The following is a 22,872-nucleotide window of genomic DNA, read 5'->3' on the forward strand; positions in this document are numbered from 1 at the left end:
CGCTAGTGATTTACTCTGAATTCTTGGAACCGGGAACAATAGAAGTCAACACAATTATGACTAAAAGTTTGCTAAAAAGTATTTCCTACTAAAGCAAGGCGGTATTTGACTCTGGTCAAGTGTGTCCATAGCAGACTGGGAGTGGCCTTGCAAGGCAACATGCCCAGTGCATTATGGGTGTTGAAGTTTTCCTACTTATTTGGCAAAGGGGAAGACAACAGGCTTTTTTCTGTTTTCTCAAGTCATCTTCAAGCAATTTTAGCATGAAGATGCATTTAATTCAGTTACAATAATCATTTTGGGAACATGTGGAATTTATTAAAACAGGACAGAAAATAGGATGTTATGTAACTGGACAACAATATCTCATTTAAAATGTCTGATGTAAAACAAAAGTGATATTCTCAAAACAAAGGAGTTGTTATTAAAAAAATACCCAGTTTTTTTTTAAGTATACATACAAGTCCATACCCTTAACCACTGTATAATATACAATACAGTATAAAGTCATATTGAAACCTTATTTCTATCATATCAGAACATAGAAACATTTCTTACACCAAACACTAACAGAGGAAACACTTTTAGAGTATCTTTTAAGTGTTGATAATGGAATATGAGCCGTTGGAGCTGTCTGTAACTGCTGAGGAAGTGTTGCCTTCAGACACGTTGTATACATCTGCAAATAGTTAGATGTATGTTACTTACATCTATTGTCTTTACATTAATTCATTAAGCAGACTTTTATCTAAATGATAAATATAAGTCATGAATAATATCTATATTCTCATTATTGAATATATATTAATAAATGTTTGTTTTTAGATGCATGTCATCTACTTACTCCTCCGCCGGATCCATGGCAAGAAATGAAGTATAGGTCTGGATGATGATCCTGCACTGGTGTTCTGTAAGGTGATATCAATCAAAATAAAGCACATAGAGACAATGTAAAAATGGATATATAAACATTGGTTAGAAGTTCAACATTAGTTAAAGCTCATAAAAGGATGTGCTTTTATAGAATGGCATTTACATTGGTATGGCTGGAACTGAATTTCTGTAGTGACAGCTTTCCTTTTAGTGACTGACGAACCTGCAATCAAAGATCTCTGGTTAACGTCCAGAAATTTGTTGAAAGTCTCTTAAATGTCTGCTAATTAAACAGAATGTTTTTTTTTCTGATTTGATTTAATCGATTTAATTGATGACGAATATCAGGAAATATCTGACGTTGGTGGTGTACCAACGGCCAGGTATTTCCTGATAACACGCTCTCACACATTTATTTTTTTCACCATTTTGGGAGGAGTGAAATGTATGGCTTCAACAAGATGCATTTACATTTTAATCTAAAATGTGTCCCCTGAAGTGGTTTAAGTGACTGAATTTAAAGTAGCCATCTGATCATAGAAAATGTGTGAAGTGACTAGATGTAAATAGATCTCAAGACTATCACAACTTCTGTTTAATGCTGACTTTTAACTTTATATATTTAACTTAACACACACACACACACACATATACATATATATATATATATATATATATATATATATATATATATATATATATATATATATATATATATATATATATATATATATATATATATATATGTATGTGTATATTTAGTGAAGACATCCATCTAATGCATGTTCAATAAGAAAACAAGTAAAAACAGTGCAGGCAGACAAAAACACTTTCGGTGTGAATGGTCCTTAATTGAGAGTTACCTCTCAAAAAGTAGCCTTTTGTTTTCAAGTGTTAGTAAGTGAATGTCTACTTAATCAAGCACTGTTTGTGTTCTTAAGTTGGCTATCTCAGAACTGTGTTACTGACTGAAAAGCCGTTTCAGATGACTGGTGAGAGAGCCGTTTGAACAAATGTGAATTGATTCAGACCGTTTTGCAAACCTGTTTGGCTAATTTACTGAAAAGAAAGAACTGACTCAAAGGGGTGATTAATTCACTTATGATTGCCATCGCTGGTTCAGTCAAAAGAAATATGGAACACATAAATTCTAAAATAATTGCAGGGAGAGCTCCGACTGACCTGAGAAACGCTCTCCCTGCAAATATTTCAACAGTTATGTGTGTTCCGTATTAACAGATAAAATATATATAGATAAAATTTCAAATCAAATCAACATTTTATGGTCACGTGTTTGGTGGGCAGCCATGTAATAAGCAGGAAAAAAATAGTAAATAAATCTATGCCATTATTAAAAAATAATTAAGTGGCTTTACTTAAAGGATTAGTTCACTTTCAAAAAAAAATTTGCGGATAATTTACTCACCCCGATGTCATCCAAGATATCCATGTCTTTCTTTCATTAGTTTAAAAGAAATTAAGGTTTTTGAGGAAAACATTCCAGGACTTTTCTTTTATTCTTCTTTCTTTTCTTTTATTTCTTTTACTTTAATTTATTATTATTATTATTTACTTTCCAACGTGATGATATAATACGTGGTGCATCTCGGAGATGGTACAAGATGGGCATTTGTGGTTAAAAAGTGTATAATTGTTTTTTTGTTTTTTTTAGAAAATGACCGATCGTTTCGCTAGATAAGACCCTTATTTCTCGACTGGGATCGTGTCGAGACTTTGAAGCTGCATTGAGATGGACATTTGAACCTTTTTTTAACATTGGAATAGTTGGTTGCCACTGAAGTCCATTCTGTGTTGAAAAATTCTGCAATGTTTTCCTCAAAAACCTTCATTTCTTTTCGACTGAAGAAAGAAAGACATGGATATCTTGGATGACATTGGGGTGAGTAAATTATCAGCAACATTTTTTTGAAAGTGAACTAATCCTTTAAGCTCTTTACAAAACAACAGAAGTAAACTTGTACTGTACCTTCCCGTCTAGAAGCGTTCCAAACACCAAAATAAAAAATCCCTATTAAAGGAAGTGTTACAATTGAAAATACAAATGAAATTCATAAAAACACAGACATTAAGAATAGATCAATGAGCAGCATTAGAGTAGAATGTTAATATGTTCTAGATAAAAAAAATCCATCGAAATAAATATATATATATATATATATATATATGAAGAGTTCAGATGCAAAAGCCTCTAAATGCCATCTGAAATTTTCTTATAGAATGATCATTTTTATCAAGCTTGTATATTTAAGTTCAGTAATTTCACTTAAATGATAATTAATAGGTAATCTTCATTGCCATTTAAGTGAAATTATTGAATTTAAATATACGAGCTTCATAAAAATGATCATTCTATAATACAATTTCAGATGGCATTTAGAGGTTTTTGCATCTGAACTCTTCATATATATATATATATATATATATATATATATATATATATATATATATATATATATATATTTTTTTTTTTTTTAAATATAGAGAGAGAAAGTGATACCTGCAGTGAATTGAGGAGTGCAAACACCACATGAATGCCTATTTCACGGGACACCATGGTTCCAATTCCAAATCCCCATGTTAGACCAAAGATAGGAGTCAATATGGCCACACATCGGGCAATGACCACCAGGGCATGTTTCTCATCCGGTTGAGTTGTGGCACCAACTCCTCTCCTCAACATCTTATACAGAACCACAATCAAAACCACAAGGTTTATGGCTACAATAGTGAGAGCTGGAATCACAAATGCCAGAAGGGCCTTAGATTCAAACCAGTTCAGCCAGCATGCTAATTCTTTCGTGATATATTTCTGAGGTCCAGCTGTCGATGCAACAGTAATGACCGCTATGAGCAAAGGTGCACCATAACCGACTATGAAGGCAATGGACATCATTTTGGCCCTTGACATTTGGGACAAGACCATGACTGTACGATAAAAGAGCAGCAGCGCTGAAATCAACATCCAGAAGAAAAGAGCCAGGTAAAAAAAGTGCATGAAGAAAACCGCTGGACTGCAGCGACCCACTGATGTTGGTTGCTCTTGTTCTGCGATTGCGGCTCCAATGATAAAACAGATGTTTGCGATCAGCAGGGACACGGCAATGTTGACTATGGAGACATGTCGTATGTAGGATGTGTCATTTCTTGTCATTGACTTCCACACGATAATCTCAATAATGAGGCACAAAATCAAGCTGGCCATTGAAATAGCTACACCAATGTAAGTTATATAGGCTAAGAGATCACTTTTATCATGAAAGGGGGACATCAGGATTGAAAAAGAGGTTGTGTGGTTGCATTCACATGTAATCTTGCCCACTTTGTTCCCTAAGGGTTTTTCTTTACATCCAGTGGAATCCCATGCATCAAGCCTGAAGTTCCAAAAGACACACTGAGGATTTCCCAAAGACTGATCAGTAATATCAAATGCAAAAGAAATGTTGTTAAGCGTTTCATTAACAACTTTAACAACAACCACGTCTCCATTGATGCGCACATCTGAATTCCTACTGTCATTATTAGTATCACGAGTAGGTAGAACATTGTCAAGAGTCGAGAAGATTATGATGGTTATGGTAGTCACATTAGGAACCTGTGGTATGAAAATCTCTGTAGTTGAGTTTGGCAGTGTTGATGCCATACTGAATGAGTTTGTAATTGTAGTTCTTTTCAGCTGAATAGATGTTTGATTAATAACAAACTCATCATTGAGACGGTCACTTATCTTCTCAATAGCGTCCAGAAGTCGAATGCTGGTGTTTTCTGTGTTGTTTCCTTTGTTCAGTTTGTTCCATGTATCACTGACATTACCTGATACAATGATGTCCACTGTTTTAAGGAAATTCTGAAAATTGAATACAATTTTTTTTTTTTAATGTGATAAAGTTTAGCCCATAAAATGTGGAAATATTGATATATAAGATATTTGGATAATCTAACAGGACACACATTTTAATAAATGATTTCACAAAATAATAATATAATATAATATAATATAATATAATATAATATAATATAATATAATATAATATAATATAATATAATATAATATAATAAACCAGTTTAATCCATGATTGTATAGTTTTGTTTTGGGTTAAAATTTCATGTTACAGTCATGTCTTGTCATGTGATCTTGCCATGTGCTTCCCTAGTCTCTTGTGTCATGTTGTCATTGGTTAATTGTCTAATCATGTTCACAGGTGTGTTTTGCTTAGTCACTAGTCCTTGTGTATTTAAGCCATGTTGTTCTTGTTCTTGTCTCTTCCACCTTCGACAAGGTGAGCGGACTTACTGTAAGAAAATTTACTTTTTCATTTCAGTCTACTTTTTATGTATTTCTGTAAATATATTAAAATTACATTTAAGTATACTTAACTTAACTAGATTTATAATGTAAGTATATTTGGCCTATACTTGTACTGAATCTTTTTGAGAAACTTTAAAGTATAATTAAGTTATATATTCTAAGTATACTTGGCTTGTATTTGTTTACTCTTGACTGAGCAACCTATTCAATACTTTTTCCACATAGTTTCAAATACTGCCTTATAAACTTGAATGTTTTAGCATCCAAAACAATTAATTTGTCTGAACATTGATTTATAAAGAAAACATTGTGTTCCTAATTCTGAGTATGTGAATTGTGTAGTCCACTGGTAGTGTACATAGGCATTTACTTAAATTCCTTAAAGTACAGTTAAAGGTATATTTCAATAATAAAATTAATACCTAAATAGGAACATAGTAGTATACCTAACGTTCATAAATAATATATAGCAAACTTAGTATGATGTTAATCTTACATACTTGCAGTGTAAAACAACTAGTAGTTTAGTGAGACACTTCAAAGTGTACTTTCATAAACTAAAGAAATGTGTTAAAAGTATTTAACTAGTAAACTAAAATTTTCCTATAATTTCACTTGTAGTATAGCTGCAGTACAAATGAAAAACTTAGTTGTAAACTAGTTGTGTATACTCAAAGATTACTACTGTTATACTTAAAACTACTCTTATACACTAAAAAGTGGGCTAATTTTGTCCCAAGCAGTATTGGAATAGCACACTTACAAGTATACTAATAGCACATATTAGTTTACTTACTAGTATACTTCAAAATGTACTTGAACTGTACTTAAGTATACTGTACTTAAATAAATAAAATTGAAGAATATTTATTTTTTGTAAGGGTGGCTATTGCACAACACAATTAGGCCTACTTTATTGTACTGAATCACCACTAGTTTATCTTAATAGACATTAACTTGTTAAATTCAATAAGCATACAATGACTATACAGTAAATTCTACAGAAAAGCTAGAATGTGAATATACAAACCTCCATCACTGGCTTATCGATGATAAAGTTTTTAGCTTGTGACAAATCAGCAATTTTAAAGAGTATATCCACAATTGCTTGGACAGTAGCAGGATACTGTGTTATATTAATACTATTCTGTGCTGTGACACTACTGAGGTTAGCCATAAACTCTGGAATCTCCTCCACAATCAAGGACTAAATTGCAAAAATACACAAAAATAAAATATTAGAAATATTTCAAATGGCCAGATGATTGTAAATTGTATACAGGATCAATAGATTACCTTAACTTTGCTTTTTAATGTGTCAATAACTTCAAGCACACAGTTGTCCTGTACTAGTGTCCACTCAGGACCATCGGTATGTGATTCACATCTGTAAGTTATGGTGCCTTTAAAGCCATTTTCACAGATTCCTGTTTTCTTGTCATTTAAGTTTCCAAGTCCAAGTTCTTCATTTTTACATTCATAAACTGGAGAAGGAGGAAGTCAGAAGGAAACTTAGGAAACTTCTCTCAGAATATAAGATCACATTACATTTGGGACTTGCAGGGTACCCCACACTATTCAGAAACGTCAGAAATAGCAAGGTTTATAACAGTAACTAAATAAAAGAACCAAGTCAACACCACAAGATCAAGTGTGATGCGATGGAAAGAAAAGTCTGCTAGTTTGTTCAAATCATTCAATTGCGTAACCGTAAAAAGTAATTTGATACTGAAAAAAATAAGAAACTTAAGGCTCACGTTCTGTGCTTGTCTTTACTGTGACGCTGCTCCTGCTGTAACTGTATTGAAGTAGTTGTGACAGACCCTTGAGACGGCATGTAACGGTTTCCTCCTTACAATTTTGAGTATTATAGTTTAATATGATCATGTCAGATCCTAATGCATATAGAAAACATGTTAATAACACAGAGGATTTTATCGAATGTTTAAATGACAAGTAACTTGTACTGACAATTTGTATGTACCATCTGAAGCTTGTACTGCTTCATTCAGGACCCACTCAATACTGTAGCCAGCATCAACAGAACATCTCAGTTGGACAGTGTTGTCTTCACATGAAAAAACACGGTTAGGATCACCCACAATGATAGTGGGGCGTTGTTTAATAACAACGTTTTGCCATTGAATGTACGGTATTTCATTTGTTTGTATGATGCATGCGTATCGACCTGCATGAGGGGGAAAAATTATAATGAACAATTATTTCTATAATTATAAGCATAATACTTTGTAAATGAGAGAACGTTCGTGACAACGTTCTGGAAGTGTAGCTTAATTTTGGTTGTTTGATCTATGTCATATATGGTATGGTATCATCTTATGCTATAGTATATCAGTGCTAATATTTCAATAAAACTATAGTAAAGTTTTACAGTAGTCTGCTTTTTAAAACAGGACTAACAGCAGTCAGGCACTTTGCCATCTAAGATATCAGACTAGACAAAAATAAACCCCACGTTACTCACCACTGTCACTTTCACTAGTGTTTTTCACAGTGAGAGTGCTACTGTTGTTTGAAATTATGTATCTTGTGTTGTCCAGTGCAGGATCTTTGTTATTCACCATCCATGTTATTGGTCCCTTTGCAAAGTCTGAGGGTGGACAATTCAGGTCCAGCTTTTGCAGAGGATATAATTCATCTGTTGTTAAGACCTTTTGTTCTGAAAATAAAAACCATACAACACATCACCCAACAATGAACAAAAAACAAACAACATAATAAATATGATGGAACTAAGAAATGTGAAGGGTTTTACATTAGGCATTGACTACCCTTACCACTCCGAGCAAAAGCATCTTCAGCTAAAATGATTCCTTGTGCTTTTAGAGAGACAGAAACATCTGTGTTTGCTGCTCTAAAATCAAGGTTGTTTGATGTTGCACTTATTGTGTAGTCTGTTATAACACTACCAGATCTACGGAGCGAAACACAAACAACATCAAAATGAATACACTGTATTATCATTTTATTTGTTTGAAAAGTAGTGAATAAATGGAAATGTTGAGTGAAAAAAAGTTCAAATTTAAATGGTAGATCATACCTGAATCTATAGACTTCTGTAGTTCCAGGAATGTAGCCAGTTAGCTTAGAATAACTTGTGTCAATCTGTAAAAATCAAAAGTACCCAATGTATGCTTGAAAAAGTCATTCTATATTAGTATAGATTACATGTATTAAAAAATATATAATTTTAATCGAATTGAAAAGTATAGCTTTTTTAGTCTGCAGTACTGTTGTTAAAGTCCACATCAATTAACTGGTTTACACCAGTCCTCTACTACAAGGCACTTGGCAAAATGTTTGCTATAGACCTTATTCACAGCAGCACCATCTCTGATTTCTAATGGGAATGAAAGCGAGGATGTGAGGAATAGACATACATCTCCTCAGTGGCTTATAATGTTATTTAATGTGTTTTTGTATTGTTCTGCTGACGAAACACTGCAATAATATCTTTACAAGAAATTTCAGTAGACCAAAAACTCCAGACAACATGAGCTGTGGAAACTTATAAGTGATATAGGAGCTTTTTACATCTTTTTATAGAGGATGCCATTGAAAACATGGTATGTCTATTCCTCACAGCATCGATTTCATACCTTACGGTACGTAAGGAATAAATAAATAAATATTTTTACATAAATAATTCATAAATAAATATAGTCACACTTTATTTCTATGGTCCCCTTTAGACATTCACTATAAATAACTTTGCAACTCCATGTCAACTTACTCTCATTAGAGTATTAGTATACTACAGTAAACTGTTAGTACGGTGTTAGGGTTTGGGTTTGGATTAGTAGAATAAGTTGTAGTTTCAAAGTTACTTTTAGTGAGTAGAATGTCTGTTGGGAGAGCATCAAAATAAAGTGATAGCAGATATTAAGCAAACAGTCTACTAATACTCTAATGACTGGTAGTTGATATGTAGTTGCACAGTTAGTAGAGTGTCTTAAGTGGACCATAAAAATAAAGTGTTGCCATAAATATTATTTACAAAATAATAATAAATAATAAAAAAAGGAAGTATGTTGACTTCTTCAAAGGTAAATTCAAGCTGTATTCATATTTGTATGTATACCAAAATCATAAAAAAATCAACAAATTACACACACAATATATTTCTTTGAAATATGAAACATGGAATACTCACTGCTGTCTCAATTATTGTAGATAAACCTATGTAATTCTTGTCCTTAGGGTCAGTAAGACTGGAGTTAAAATTCCTATTCAATGTCACTGACATTGCAATAACTGTAAAACAAATGTACATTTATGTGTATTGCATCAACAGAACAGTAACAATCCTCAGTACTAATAGTATCTAGTTGCTGGTGGTATGCAAGATTCATTTTGGTTGCCCCCTCAAAGATATTACCTCAGACAATAAATGAACACAATTATTTTCTGTTATTATTGTTTGACAATTGTTTGTATAGCCATTTTTGTGCCCATGCTAATAAAAAATCACCATAATTCAGACACCAAATAACGCACACATCATTTATGATAAACAGAAGCTCAAGCATGTTTGCTTGATGTGTGAGAACCAATGAGGTTTATGCTTGTGTGTTACGCAGCATGTTTGAGCTTCCATAAGAACCAATGAGGTTTGTTCTTGCGCATCAAGCGGTTGAGCTTCTGTTTATCTTCCCTGATCAATGTTTATATGTGAATAAAAGCCTGAATTCAATCTGTTCATCATATAAAGCGATCGTGTATCTTCAGAAAATTTGGACTAAACCGCTCAATTCATATGGATTATTTTAAGATCACTTTATGAACTTGAAGCGTCAAAGTGGTAGTTGCATAGCTGTCAACTGAGGTACAGAAATTACTTGGATTTCATTAAAAATTATTTTTGGCAATTCTGATCTAATGGTTATTCTCCCTCGTACCCATCAGCGGGTTCTAATGGTATATTGCGGCCAAAAAAGTAATACTCCTTAATTGGAGATCTTCACAAGCCCCTTGCTTTCAGAGATGGTTAAATGAGATATAATAGATATATATTAAAAATGGAACAGCTACGTTTTAGCAAGCTCTGCTTACAAAAAAAGATGTGAAGCCACAAGGGGACCTCTCTTGAGACTTTTGGAAGAAGTGTAATGACAATATATTCTGTGAACCTCCCCTTCTCTAGCTGATTTATAAAACAATACAATGTCATTTAAGGTTATATTTTCAATAATTTTCTGTATATATTTGCTGTGTGTGTGTATATATATATATATATATATATATATATACATATGTGTGTGTGTGTGTTTTGTCTGTTACTGTTTTTGCTTTTGTGTTTGTTAATAAAACTTCAAACTTTAATTAAAAATGAATAATAATAACAATTTTCTTCATTTGTTCTGAAGATGAACGAAAGTCTTACAGGTTTGGAACAACATGAGGGTGAGTAAATTCAGAATTTCCATTTTCTGGGTAAACTAACCTTTTAAGTCTGCATTGAATCAACAGATTAATAGATCAACAGATTTCTCAATACTACTACTAATAATAATCTTCTCCATCATCACATACAGTTGATGTGTTAGGGGTGGAACGGTACACAGAAGTCACGGTTCAGACATCACGGTTCGGTACGAGTTTGGTACAATAGAGTGAAAAGGAAAACAAAAATGTAGAAGGCAATTTTTTTTATTGTGCATGTCTCAGGCTGTACCACCAAAGGAAAATAAATGTCTTAAGCCTTGTATTTTTAAAATAAGTTTTATTAATAAAGTAAAGGCATAGAACCAGTTTATTTGTAGTGCACTGACAATAGTTTTATATAATTAGTTTATTAATTAAATTAATAAAAAGACAAAGACCTTGAGATATGTTTGGTAATTGTACCTGAATGAATTTAAAATTAATTTGCTATATTTCAGATCAATATATTTGTTTTTCTTAAAATTTTAATTAACACTAACTTTATTCTCATCTGAATTATAAATAATTGATTTCTGTATAAAATAATACTACCATTAAAAACACATTTGATTTTTTTTTTTAAATCAATGTAGAACGTGTAACTTAAAAATAAACAGAATAGTCCTCTGTTTGAGGACAAGAAATGAAAACCAATGCAATATGATGAATGTCCAAAAGATGGCATCGACAGACTGTTTTTAAATAGGGTTGGATAAATATTTTTTGCTTTTAAACAGTGTGTGTGTGTGATTTTGGTTGGGTAACAGTTGTAGGTTTGTTTGTACAGTTTGAAAAGAGTTTACAGTTTGACAAAAAACACAATGTTGTGTTTTATTGCGACTGTACACAAATATAAGTAAACAAAGTTTGAATGATGTTCTGTATGAACAAAATGACGGAGTATTTTTTTATGTTTCCACTGTTCGATCGCGCCCCGCCTCTCTCTCTCTCTCACACACACACACACACACACACACACACACACACACACACACACACACACACACACACACACACACACACACACACACACACACACACACACACACACACACACACACACACACACACCATATTCCAGCATTGCAATCTTGACATTGCAGCCTGTTCATTATAGCCACGGAGCTTCAGAACTAAGGCGGGGCTACAGATTAGGTGCCCCTAAAGAACCCGCGTATCTAACAGTAGTTCCGCATTACATTAATTAATTTGCACGCGAGTTTTATTTATTTTAATACCGTGTATTCTCTGTGTATATTCATGCACCAAACCGTGACGCCCGTACCGTTTCGGTTCAATACATGTACCGTTCCACCCCTATGTGCTATATTTCAGGTTTACTTTTACTGGGCATACCTGTTATTGGTGGTGGTGATTGTGTTGATGATGGTGTTGATGGTGATGTTGATGATGGTGGCATTGATGTTGATGATAGTGTTGATGATAGTGTTGATGCTAATGTTGGTGATGGTGTTGATGGTGGTGTTGATGTAGATGATGGTGTTGATGATGGTGATGCTGGTGTTTGTGATGTTGTTAATGGTGGTGTTGATGATGGTGGCATTGATGTTGATGTTGGTGTTGATGATGGAGGCATTGATGTTGATGGTGGTGTTGATGGTGTCGCTGGTGGTGTTGATGGTGGCATTGATGTTGATGATGGTGGTGTTGATGTTGATGATGGTGGTGTTGATGGTGGTGTTGATGTTGATGATGGTGACATTGATGTTGATGATGGTGGCGTTGATGTTGATGATGGTGGTGTTGATGATGGTGGCACTGATGTTGATGATGGTGGCATTGATGTTGATGATGGTGGTGTTGATGTTGATGATGGTGGTGTTGATGATGGTGGCACTGATGTTGATGATGGTGGCATTGATGTTGATGATGGTGGTGTTGATGTTGATGATGGTGATGTTGATGATGGTGACATTGATGTTGATGATGGTGGCGTTGATGTTGATGGTGGTGTTGATGATGGTGGCACTGATGTTGATGATGGTGGCATTGATGTTGATGATGGTGGTGTTGATGTTGATGATGGTGGTGTTGATGATGGTGGTGTTGATGTTGATGATGGTGGCACTGATGTTGATGATGGTGGCATTGATGTTGATGATGGTGGTGTTGATGGTGGTGTTGATGTTGATGATGGTGGCATTGATGTTGATGATGGTGGTGTTGATGTTGATGATGGTGGTGTTGATGATGGTGGTGTTGATGTTGATGATAGTGGCATTGATGTTGATGGTGGTGTTGATGTTGATGATGGTGGTGTTGATGTTGATGGTGGCATTGATGTTGATGATGGTGGTGTTGATGTTGATGATGGTGGTGTTGATGATGGTGGTGTTGATGTTGATGATAGTGGCATTGATGTTGATGGTGGTGTTGATGTTGGTGGCATTGATGTTGATGATGGTGGTGTTGATGATGGTGGCATTGATGTTGATGTTGGTGATAATGTTGATGGTATTGATGTTGATGATGGTGTTGATATTGGTTGTGTTGATGGTGGTGTTACTGTTGGAACTGAAGAAAATTTATATGACTTGGTTTGAAAATTCAGTATATTTCAAGTGAAACTCTTTAAATCCTGTAAAATCTTTATAAAGATACAGACATCAGCATTAGTAATATTTCAAAAGCTTACTATTCTCTATTAAACTCTTATTAGTCAAGGTAATAATACACAAAATATATAAATGTATAGAATGTGTTATTGCTGCTGACAGGAAGACTTGAGTTTATTGCAGTAAATATATATCCAAACATGAGCAATTGCAACTTCCAATTTGCTTTGTGCAGTTGGAGATTTACAAATTTGAACGGAACACTTTACCATGTTTTTTTGGACAAATGTTTTTTAAATACCACAGTGAAGCTTCAAAAGCATGGAAATCATCATATTATTTTGCTGAGACTGTTATTTATCTAAAAATTATATAGTTTCAACTGTAAGTTTAATGCATGAATAAAATGGCAGTTAATACAAAGGTTTTTAATATAAAGTATTTTTCAAATTATAATTTTAATTGTATTTTTTCAATGTGACTATGGGGGCAGAAATATTTATGATGTAGCCATGCACTTACTAGACCGCCTCATTAGCGTTTAAAGCTGAGGAGGACTCTAGCCTACAAGCCTCTAAAGGACTGGACAGGAAGGACACAGCCTTCTATGTTTAGAAGCACCCATATATTGCTGTTGTGCTCACTGTGTGAAAGTGACCTAAAAATACAGAAATGGGTCCAAGCAATTGTAAAAACTGTAACATGTTAACATGGGGTATGGGAGCTCTCATTGGCACCCTCCTCTCCAGGTTGTGAAGCCCGAATTGGCCTATGCCTAAAAACAGCACTGGTCACATATAATAAAGTAACATGAAAATATTTTTTATTTTTATTTTTTATTAACAGTTCATATTAACAGTTCAGTTTATGGGCTTACCTTCTTTTAACTGGCAGAACTGTCCATCCACTGGAAGAGCATTGATACATGTACATGATCCATCAGTGATGACATCACAGGCCTCGTATGAGTGACACGTGTCATTTGGCCAAACAAACAGACCCTCACATATACACTGATACTGCGTTTGGTTCAATGAACACACTGAAAAGCACAAGAAGAGTCCAAACATCAAATCATTTGTCAGTATTCATGACGTATAAAGTTTATTCTTTGCTATTAAATATTACTGAGCAGAGACAGAGCTTGTACCAGTAGTTATGTTGATTTCTGTAATGTTAGTGCTGTCACTGATTATGTAGGGCAAATTAAAAGACATCAGAAGGGTCCTCAGCTGATCAGTGACGCTACTATCCACACTATTGATCTGAATTTCAATCAGATATTCAGTCAAAGGTAGAGTCACTGTAGAAAAAAAGATTTAAAAAAGAAATCATGACAATGTCTTTTACCTACAAATATAATAATCAAAGTTCACAAAAGAAAATTATTAACAGACAATGATTTTTTTCAGGCCAATAGGATTTCATGTTACAGGTTTTTTTAAACAACTTGATTATGTATTTAAGCAACTTTTATCATGACTGAAAACAGAAACGACAGAAACACACACCAAACCATATAATAGATTGAATTGATATTTCTGTCAAATTTACTTACAATATAAATCAAATACATCATGAAGTATATTTTCTACATGCTCACCATTGCATGGGTTACTGATGCTGACTGGTTGATTCATATTTGTTACAGTAAACCCACTCAAGCAGGAACAGTTGTAACTCCCAATTGAGTTGGTGCAACGAGAGTTTGGACCACAAAACTCTGATGACTTTAGACATTCATGCACATCTTTATAAAAAGAAGAGTTGAAAAAAAAAAAAAAAAACGTACTGCTGCAATCAGGTACCTTCATGCTAATATGAAGATTTAATTTTAAATGTAAATCTTTTTTTTTTTTTTTTCATGGGTGCCAAACTTTAAAATTAGAGGATGCATATTAATTGTCAATTATGTGCACCTATACGTTATTTTTCAAAGACATTTATTAATAAACTGTGTTAAATACAATTTGAAAAAAATGAAATGGCTGAAAAAAGAACAACATGCTGTTAACTTCAAAAATGATTTGCACACTAAATTCCATGATTTACCTGTACATGGGTTATTGATGCTAACGGGGAGACTTGAGTTTGCTGAAGTGAATCCATCCAAACATGAGCAATTGTAACTTCCTAATTGATTTTTACAGACGGAATTTGGACCACATACAGATGGACTGAACACACATTCATTTATATCTATGACAAAAACAAATGAAAAATAATATAAGTATAGCTCACACTAGTATTCACACAAACTGTAAAGATATAACAGCTCTGTACACTCAATTTTATTAGACTAAAACAGAAAACAAAATCAGTTGATAATACTCACCCTGACATGAGTTGTTGCGGCTCACAGGACTGTCTTTATTGGAGGTATTAAATCCACTCCAGCATGAACACATGTGACTCCCAATGATGTTAATACAATCTGAGTATTGACCACAAACTGACACTGTATCTTCACATTCATTGATGTCTGGGGAAAAAAACAGCAGTATTGAATACATGTTTAAATTTAAAGTTTTCAAACAAACAAACGTGTCAAGTGTCACTGAGTAAAACCATACTGGTCATGTTACTACAATTACAATCAGTACATTTGTGATCTAATGTGATTTCTTACCTCTCTGGCAAAGCGGACCCTCTGAAGGGAGAGCTTGAATACATCCACAAGTGCCTCCCACAATCTCATCACACTCATGATAGGCCCTGCAGGTGTCATTGGGCCAAACATGACGCTCCTCACACTTGCACTCATATTGTGTTCCATTTAACCCACACACTGTAATAGAATAGGATTTATTAATCTGTGTTCAAACTGTCAATTTGTCCTAATATTGAACTCATCTTAGTATGTGACATGATCAAACATTCAGCTCTCACCAGTAGTCATGTCGATATCTGTGATATTTATGCTGTTGCTCAGAGTCAAAGGCAGGCTGATATTTCTGATGAGATTTCGTAAGTAGTTCACCAGGAACAAGTCAAAGAATCTCACATCAATGTCAATCATGTACTTAGAAGGCAGTACTGCAATAAAAAACAGAAGCAGGTTGAGCCAAACAATTAGTACAATTAATTAAATTCCCAAAATAACAAACATTTTGCCTAAGCTTTATAATTTAAAAGAACATCATTGTGTTGTTAATATCTTTATGACAAAACTCCATACAATAATAGATAGTGTCTCACCTTGACAGAACTGTCCATCCACTGGAAGGGCATTGATACATGTACACGATCCATCAGTGATGACATCACAGGCCTTGTATGAGTGACACGTGTCATTTGGCCAAACAAACAGACCCTCACATTTACACTTATACTGCGTTTGATTCAATGAACACACTGGAAAGCACAAGAAGAGTCCAAACATCAAATAATTTGTCAGTATTCATGATGTATAGAGTTTATTCTTAGCCATTTAAGATTACAAAGCAGAGACAGAGCTCGTACCAGTAGTTATGTTGATTTCTGTAATGTTAGTGCTGTCACTGATTATGTAGGGCAAATTAAAAGACATCAGAAGGGTCCTCAGCTGATCAGTGACGCTACTATCCACACTATTGATCTGAATTTCAATCAGGTATTCAGTCAAAGGTAGAGTCACTGTAGAAAAAAAGATTTAAAAAGAAATCATGACAATGTCTTTTACCTACAAATATAATAATCAAAGTTCACAAAAGAAAATTATTAACAGACAATGATTTTTTCAGGCCAATAGGATTTCATGTAATAGTTTTTTTTAAACAACTTGATTATGTATTTAAGCAGCTTTTATCATGGCTGAAAACAGAAACGACAGAAACACACACCAAACCATATAAAACATTGAATTGATATTTCTGTCAAATTTACTTACAATATAAATCAAATACATCATGAAGTATATTTTCTACATGCTCACCATTGCATGGGTTACTGATGCTGACTGGTTGATTCATATTTGTTACAGTAAACCCACTCAAGCAGGAACAGTTGTAACTCCCAATTGAGTTGGTGCAACGAGAGTTTAGACCACAGAACTCTGATGTCTTTAGACATTCATTAACATCTATATTACAAGACGATATGAAAATAGGTATTGTTGTTATAGGAACACTGAAATATGAACGTCACTTTAATTCAAATCTATGTTTTCTTATGTTTTGGTAACTATAAGTAGAGAACGAATAAAATTATTATGCAACAGTTAAAAACAAAAACAAATTGCTTTGAATTGCTAATTAAACAACAAACAGTGTTAAATATGATTTTATTGCAAAAAATGAAAAGTCTAAAAAACTAAACTAGGTTATTTTCCAAATATTAGACTATATATAAATGTGATTATAGGATTTACCTCTACACGGGTTACTGATGCTGATGGTGAGACTTGAGTTTGTTACAGTGAATCTATCCATACATGAGCAATTGTAACTTCCTATTTCATTTGTGCAGTTGGAGTCTGGACCACATACAGATGGACTGACCAGACATTCATCTATATCTATGGAGAAAAAAAAAAAAATGAAAAAAAATATTTAAAACTATTATGCTTACAGTATTAAATTAGGTAAAAAGTCTAAAGACATGAAAGAATTCTGGTATTTAAACAAAAGTATTGATATTATAACTCAAAGATGGTAAAAAAGAAAAAATAATTATTTGTTTGATGATGTTACACCTCAAACAGGAACAGCTAAAACTCACACTAGTATTCACACAAACTGTAAAGAAATAGCAGCTCTGTACTCTCAATTTTATGAGACAAAAACAGAAAACAAAATCAGTTGATAATACTCACCCTGACATGAGTTGTTGCGGCTCACAGGACTGTCTTTATTGGAGGTATTAAATCCACTCCAGCATGAACACATGTGACTCCCAATGATGTTAATACAATCTGAGTATTGACCACAAACTGACACTGCATCTTCACATTCATTGATATCTGAAAAAAAAAAAGAGTGAGCAGCTATTGCAATAATGTTAAGATTTCTAAACCACCAAAACGTATCAAGTGTCACTGAGTAAAACCATACTGGTCATGTTATTACAATTACAATCAGTACATTTGTGATCTAATGTGATTTCTTACCTCTCTGGCAAAGCGGACCCTCTGAAGGGAGAGCTTGAATACATCCACAAGTGCCTCCCACAATCTCATCACACTCATGATAGGCCCTGCAGGTGTCATTGGGCCAAACATGACGCTCCTCACACTTGCACTCATATTGTGTTCCATTTAACCCACACACTGTAATAGAATAGGATTTATTAATCTGTGTTCAAACTGTCAATTTGTCCTAATATTGAACTCATCTTAGTATGTGACATGATCAAACATTCAGCTCTCACCAGTAGTCATGTCGATATCTGTGATATTTATGCTGTTGCTCAGAGTCAAAGGCAGGCTGATATTTCTGATGAGATTTCGTAAGTAGTTCACCAGGAACAAGTCAAAGAATCTCACATCAATGTCAATCATGTACTTAGAAGGCAGTACTGCAATAAAAAACAGAAGCAGGTTGAGCCAAACAATTAGTACAATTAATTAAATTCCCAAAATAACAAACATTTTGCCTAAGCTTTATAATTTAAAAGAACATCATTGTGTTGTTAATATCTTTATGACAAAACTCCATACAATAATAGATAGTGTCTCACCTTGACAGAACTGTCCATCCACTGGAAGGGCATTGATACATGTACACGATCCATCAGTGATGACATCACAGGCCTTGTATGAGTGACACGTGTCATTTGGCCAAACAAACAGACCCTCACATTTACACTTATACTGCGTTTGATTCAATGAACACACTGGAAAGCACAAGAAGAGTCCAAACATCAAATAATTTGTCAGTATTCATGATGTATAGAGTTTATTCTTAGCCATTTAAGATTACAAAGCAGAGACAGAGCTCGTACCAGTAGTTATGTTGATTTCTGTAATGTTAGTGCTGTCACTGATTATGTAGGGCAAATTAAAAGACATCAGAAGGGTCCTCAGCTGATCAGTGACGCTACTATCCACACTATTGATCTGAATTTCAATCAGGTATTCAGTCAAAGGTAGAGTCACTGTAGAAAAAAAGATTTAAAAAGAAATCATGACAATGTCTTTTACCTACAAATATAATAATCAAAGTTCACAAAAGAAAATTATTAACAGACAATGATTTTTTCAGGCCAATAGGATTTCATGTAATAGTTTTTTTTAAACAACTTGATTATGTATTTAAGCAGCTTTTATCATGGCTGAAAACAGAAACGACAGAAACACACACCAAACCATATAAAACATTGAATTGATATTTCTGTCAAATTTACTTACAATATAAATCAAATACATCATGAAGTATATTTTCTACATGCTCACCATTGCATGGGTTACTGATGCTGACTGGTTGATTCATATTTGTTACAGTAAACCCACTCAAGCAGGAACAGTTGTAACTCCCAATTGAGTTGGTGCAACGAGAGTTTAGACCACAGAACTCTGATGTCTTTAGACATTCATTAACATCTATATTACAAGACGATATGAAAATAGGTATTGTTGTTATAGGAACACTGAAATATGAACGTCACTTTAATTCAAATCTATGTTTTCTTATGTTTTGGTAACTATAAGTAGAGAACGAATAAAATTATTATGCAACAGTTAAAAACAAAAACAAATTGCTTTGAATTGCTAATTAAACAACAAACAGTGTTAAATATGATTTTATTGCAAAAAATGAAAAGTCTAAAAAACTAAACTAGGTTATTTTCCAAATATTAGACTATATATAAATGTGATTATAGGATTTACCTCTACACGGGTTACTGATGCTGATGGTGAGACTTGAGTTTGTTACAGTGAATCTATCCATACATGAGCAATTGTAACTTCCTATTTCATTTGTGCAGTTGGAGTCTGGACCACATACAGATGGACTGACCAGACATTCATCTATATCTATGGAGAAAAAAAAAAAAATGAAAAAAAATATTTAAAACTATTATGCTTACAGTATTAAATTAGGTAAAAAGTCTAAAGACATGAAAGAATTCTGGTATTTAAACAAAAGTATTGATATTATAACTCAAAGATGGTAAAAAAGAAAAAATAATTATTTGTTTGATGATGTTACACCTCAAACAGGAACAGCTAAAACTCACACTAGTATTCACACAAACTGTAAAGAAATAGCAGCTCTGTACTCTCAATTTTATGAGACAAAAACAGAAAACAAAATCAGTTGATAATACTCACCCTGACATGAGTTGTTGCGGCTCACAGGACTGTCTTTATTGGAGGTATTAAATCCACTCCAGCATGAACACATGTGACTCCCAATGATGTTAATACAATCTGAGTATTGACCACAAACTGACACTGCATCTTCACATTCATTGATATCTGAAAAAAAAAAAGAGTGAGCAGCTATTGCAATAATGTTAAGATTTCTAAACCACCAAAACGTATCAAGTGTCACTGAGTAAAACCATACTGGTCATGTTATTACAATTACAATCAGTACATTTGTGATCTAATGTGATTTCTTACCTCTCTGGCAAAGCGGACCCTCTGAAGGGAGAGCTTGAATACATCCACAAGTGCCTCCCACAATCTCATCACACTCATGATAGGCCCTGCAGGTGTCATTGGGCCAAACATGACGCTCCTCACACTTGCACTCATATTGTGTTCCATTTAACCCACACACTGTAATAGAATAGGATTTATTAATCTGTGTTCAAACTGTCAATTTGTCCTAATACTGAACTCATCTTAGTATGTGACATGATCAAACATTCAGCTCTCACCAGTAGTCATGTCGATATCTGTGATATTTATGCTGTTGCTCAGAGTCAAAGGCAGGCTAATATTTCTGATGAGATTTCGTAAGTAGTTCACCAGGAACAAGTCAAAGAATCTCACATCAATGTCAACCATGTAGTTAGAAGGCAGTACTGCAAGAACAAACAGAAGCAGGTTGAGCCAAACAATTAGTACAATTAATTAAATTCTCAAAATAACAAAAAATTTGCCTAAGCTTTATAATTTAAAAGAACATCATTGTGTTGTTAATATTTTTATGACAAAACTCCATACAATAATAGATAGTGTCTCACCTTGACAGAACTGTCCATCCACTGGAAGGGCATTGATACATGTACACGATCCATCAGTGATGACATCACAGGCCTCGTATGAGTGACACGTGTCATTTGGCCAAACAAACAGACCCTCACATTTACACTGATACTGCGTTTGGTTCAATGAACACACTGGAAAGCACAAGAAGAGTCCAAACATCAAATAATGTGTCAGTATTCATGACATATAAAGTTTAATCTTAGCTATTTAATATTACTAAGCAGAGACAGAGCTCGTACCAGTAGTTATGTTGATTTCTGTAATGTTAGTGCTGTCACTGATTATGTAGGGCAAATGAAAAGACATCAGAAGGGTCCTCAGCTGATCAGTGACGCTACTATCCACACTATTGATCTGAATTTCAATCAGATATTCAGTCAAAGGTAGAGTCACTGTAGAAAAAGGAAGGGAAAAAAATCCAGAAATTATGACTGATACCCTGCAACACCATTTGTCAAAACTCGGTTCTCGAAGACCAAGATTTGTCATGTGACAGACAGGTTTGGTTCAACTGTCCTCGGATTTGGAAAAAAGCAGAAGTGTGAAAACTGATATCAAATCAATCAAACTTCAAAATTGCTCACCATTGCATGGGTTACTGATGTTGACTGGTTGATTCATATTTGTTACAGTAAACCCACTCAAGCAGGAACAGTTGTAACTCCCAATTGAGTTGGTGCAACGAGAGTTTGGACCACAAAACTCTGATGACTTTAGACATTCATGCACATCTTTATAAAAAGAAGAGTTGGAAAAAAAAAACATATTGCTGCAATCAGGAACCTTCATGCTAATATGAAGATTTAATTTTAAATGTAAATCTTTTTTTCTTTTTTTTTATGGGTGCCAAACTTTAAAATTAGAGGATGCATATTAATTGTCAATTATGTGCACCTATACGTTACTTTTCAAAGACATTAAATAATAAACTGTGTTAAATACAATTTGAAAAAAATGAAATGCCTGAAAAAAGAACAACATGCTGTTAACTTCAAAAATGATTTGCACACTAAATTCCATGATTTACCTGTACATGGGTTATTGATGCTAACGGGGAGACTTGAGTTTGCTGAAGTGAATCCATCCAAACATGAGCAATTGTAACTTCCTAATTGATTTTTACAGACGGAATTTGGACCACATACAGATGGACTGAACACACATTCATTTATATCTATGACAAAAACAAATGAAAAATAATATAAGTATAGCTCACACTAGTATTCACACAAACTGTAAAGATATAACAGCTCTGTACACTCAATTTTATGAGACTAAAACAGAAAACAAAATCAGTTGATAATACTCACCCTGACATGAGTTGTTGCGGCTCACAGGACTGTCTTTATTGGAGGTATTAAATCCACTCCAGCATGAACACATGTGACTCCCAATGATGTTAATACAATCTGAGTATTGACCACAAACTGACACTGTATCTTCACATTCATTGATGTCTGGGGAAAAAAACAGCAGTATTGAATACATGTTTAAATTTAAAGTTTTCAAACAAA

General features: G+C 33.9%; 3 protein-coding genes across 3 annotated transcripts; all 3 read right to left on the reverse strand.

Annotated features, from left to right (window-relative positions):
• Positions 1-236: 236 nt before the first annotated feature.
• On the reverse strand, positions 237-13,074 carry LOC311068198 (adhesion G protein-coupled receptor F5-like). Its single transcript, XM_084090495.1, has 14 exons — positions 12,002-13,074; positions 9,375-9,475; positions 8,262-8,326; positions 7,999-8,135; positions 7,686-7,880; positions 7,185-7,388; positions 6,958-7,095; positions 6,497-6,684; positions 6,231-6,407; positions 3,392-4,738; positions 2,861-2,902; positions 1,037-1,096; positions 845-908; positions 237-679 (listed from the first exon to the last, which is right to left on the reverse strand). Exons 1-14 carry the CDS (start codon positions 13,053-13,055, stop codon positions 597-599), a joined length of 3,855 nt encoding a protein of 1,284 aa, XP_083946621.1. The 5' UTR covers positions 13,056-13,074; the 3' UTR covers positions 237-596.
• Positions 13,075-14,377: 1,303 nt separating this feature from the next.
• LOC311068200 (uncharacterized protein) lies at positions 14,378-17,275 on the reverse strand. Its single transcript, XM_084090497.1, has 7 exons — positions 17,135-17,275; positions 16,684-16,836; positions 16,420-16,575; positions 16,111-16,257; positions 15,851-16,009; positions 15,557-15,703; positions 14,378-15,420 (listed from the first exon to the last, which is right to left on the reverse strand). The coding sequence occupies exons 1-7, from the start codon at positions 17,169-17,171 to the stop codon at positions 15,155-15,157; spliced, it is 1,065 nt and encodes a 354-aa protein (XP_083946623.1). The 5' UTR covers positions 17,172-17,275; the 3' UTR covers positions 14,378-15,154.
• A 1,790-nt stretch (positions 17,276-19,065) lies between these two features.
• Positions 19,066-20,611, reverse strand: LOC311068201 (uncharacterized protein). Its single transcript, XM_084090498.1, has 4 exons — positions 20,471-20,611; positions 20,027-20,173; positions 19,592-19,738; positions 19,066-19,293 (listed from the first exon to the last, which is right to left on the reverse strand). The coding sequence occupies exons 1-4, from the start codon at positions 20,541-20,543 to the stop codon at positions 19,115-19,117; spliced, it is 546 nt and encodes a 181-aa protein (XP_083946624.1). The 5' UTR covers positions 20,544-20,611; the 3' UTR covers positions 19,066-19,114.
• Positions 20,612-22,872: the final 2,261 nt, after the last annotated feature.

The sequence above is a fragment of the Abramis brama genome, assembly GCF_963993115.1.
Source record: "Abramis brama genome assembly, chromosome: 18".
Taxonomy (NCBI): Eukaryota; Metazoa; Chordata; class Actinopteri; order Cypriniformes; family Leuciscidae; genus Abramis; species Abramis brama.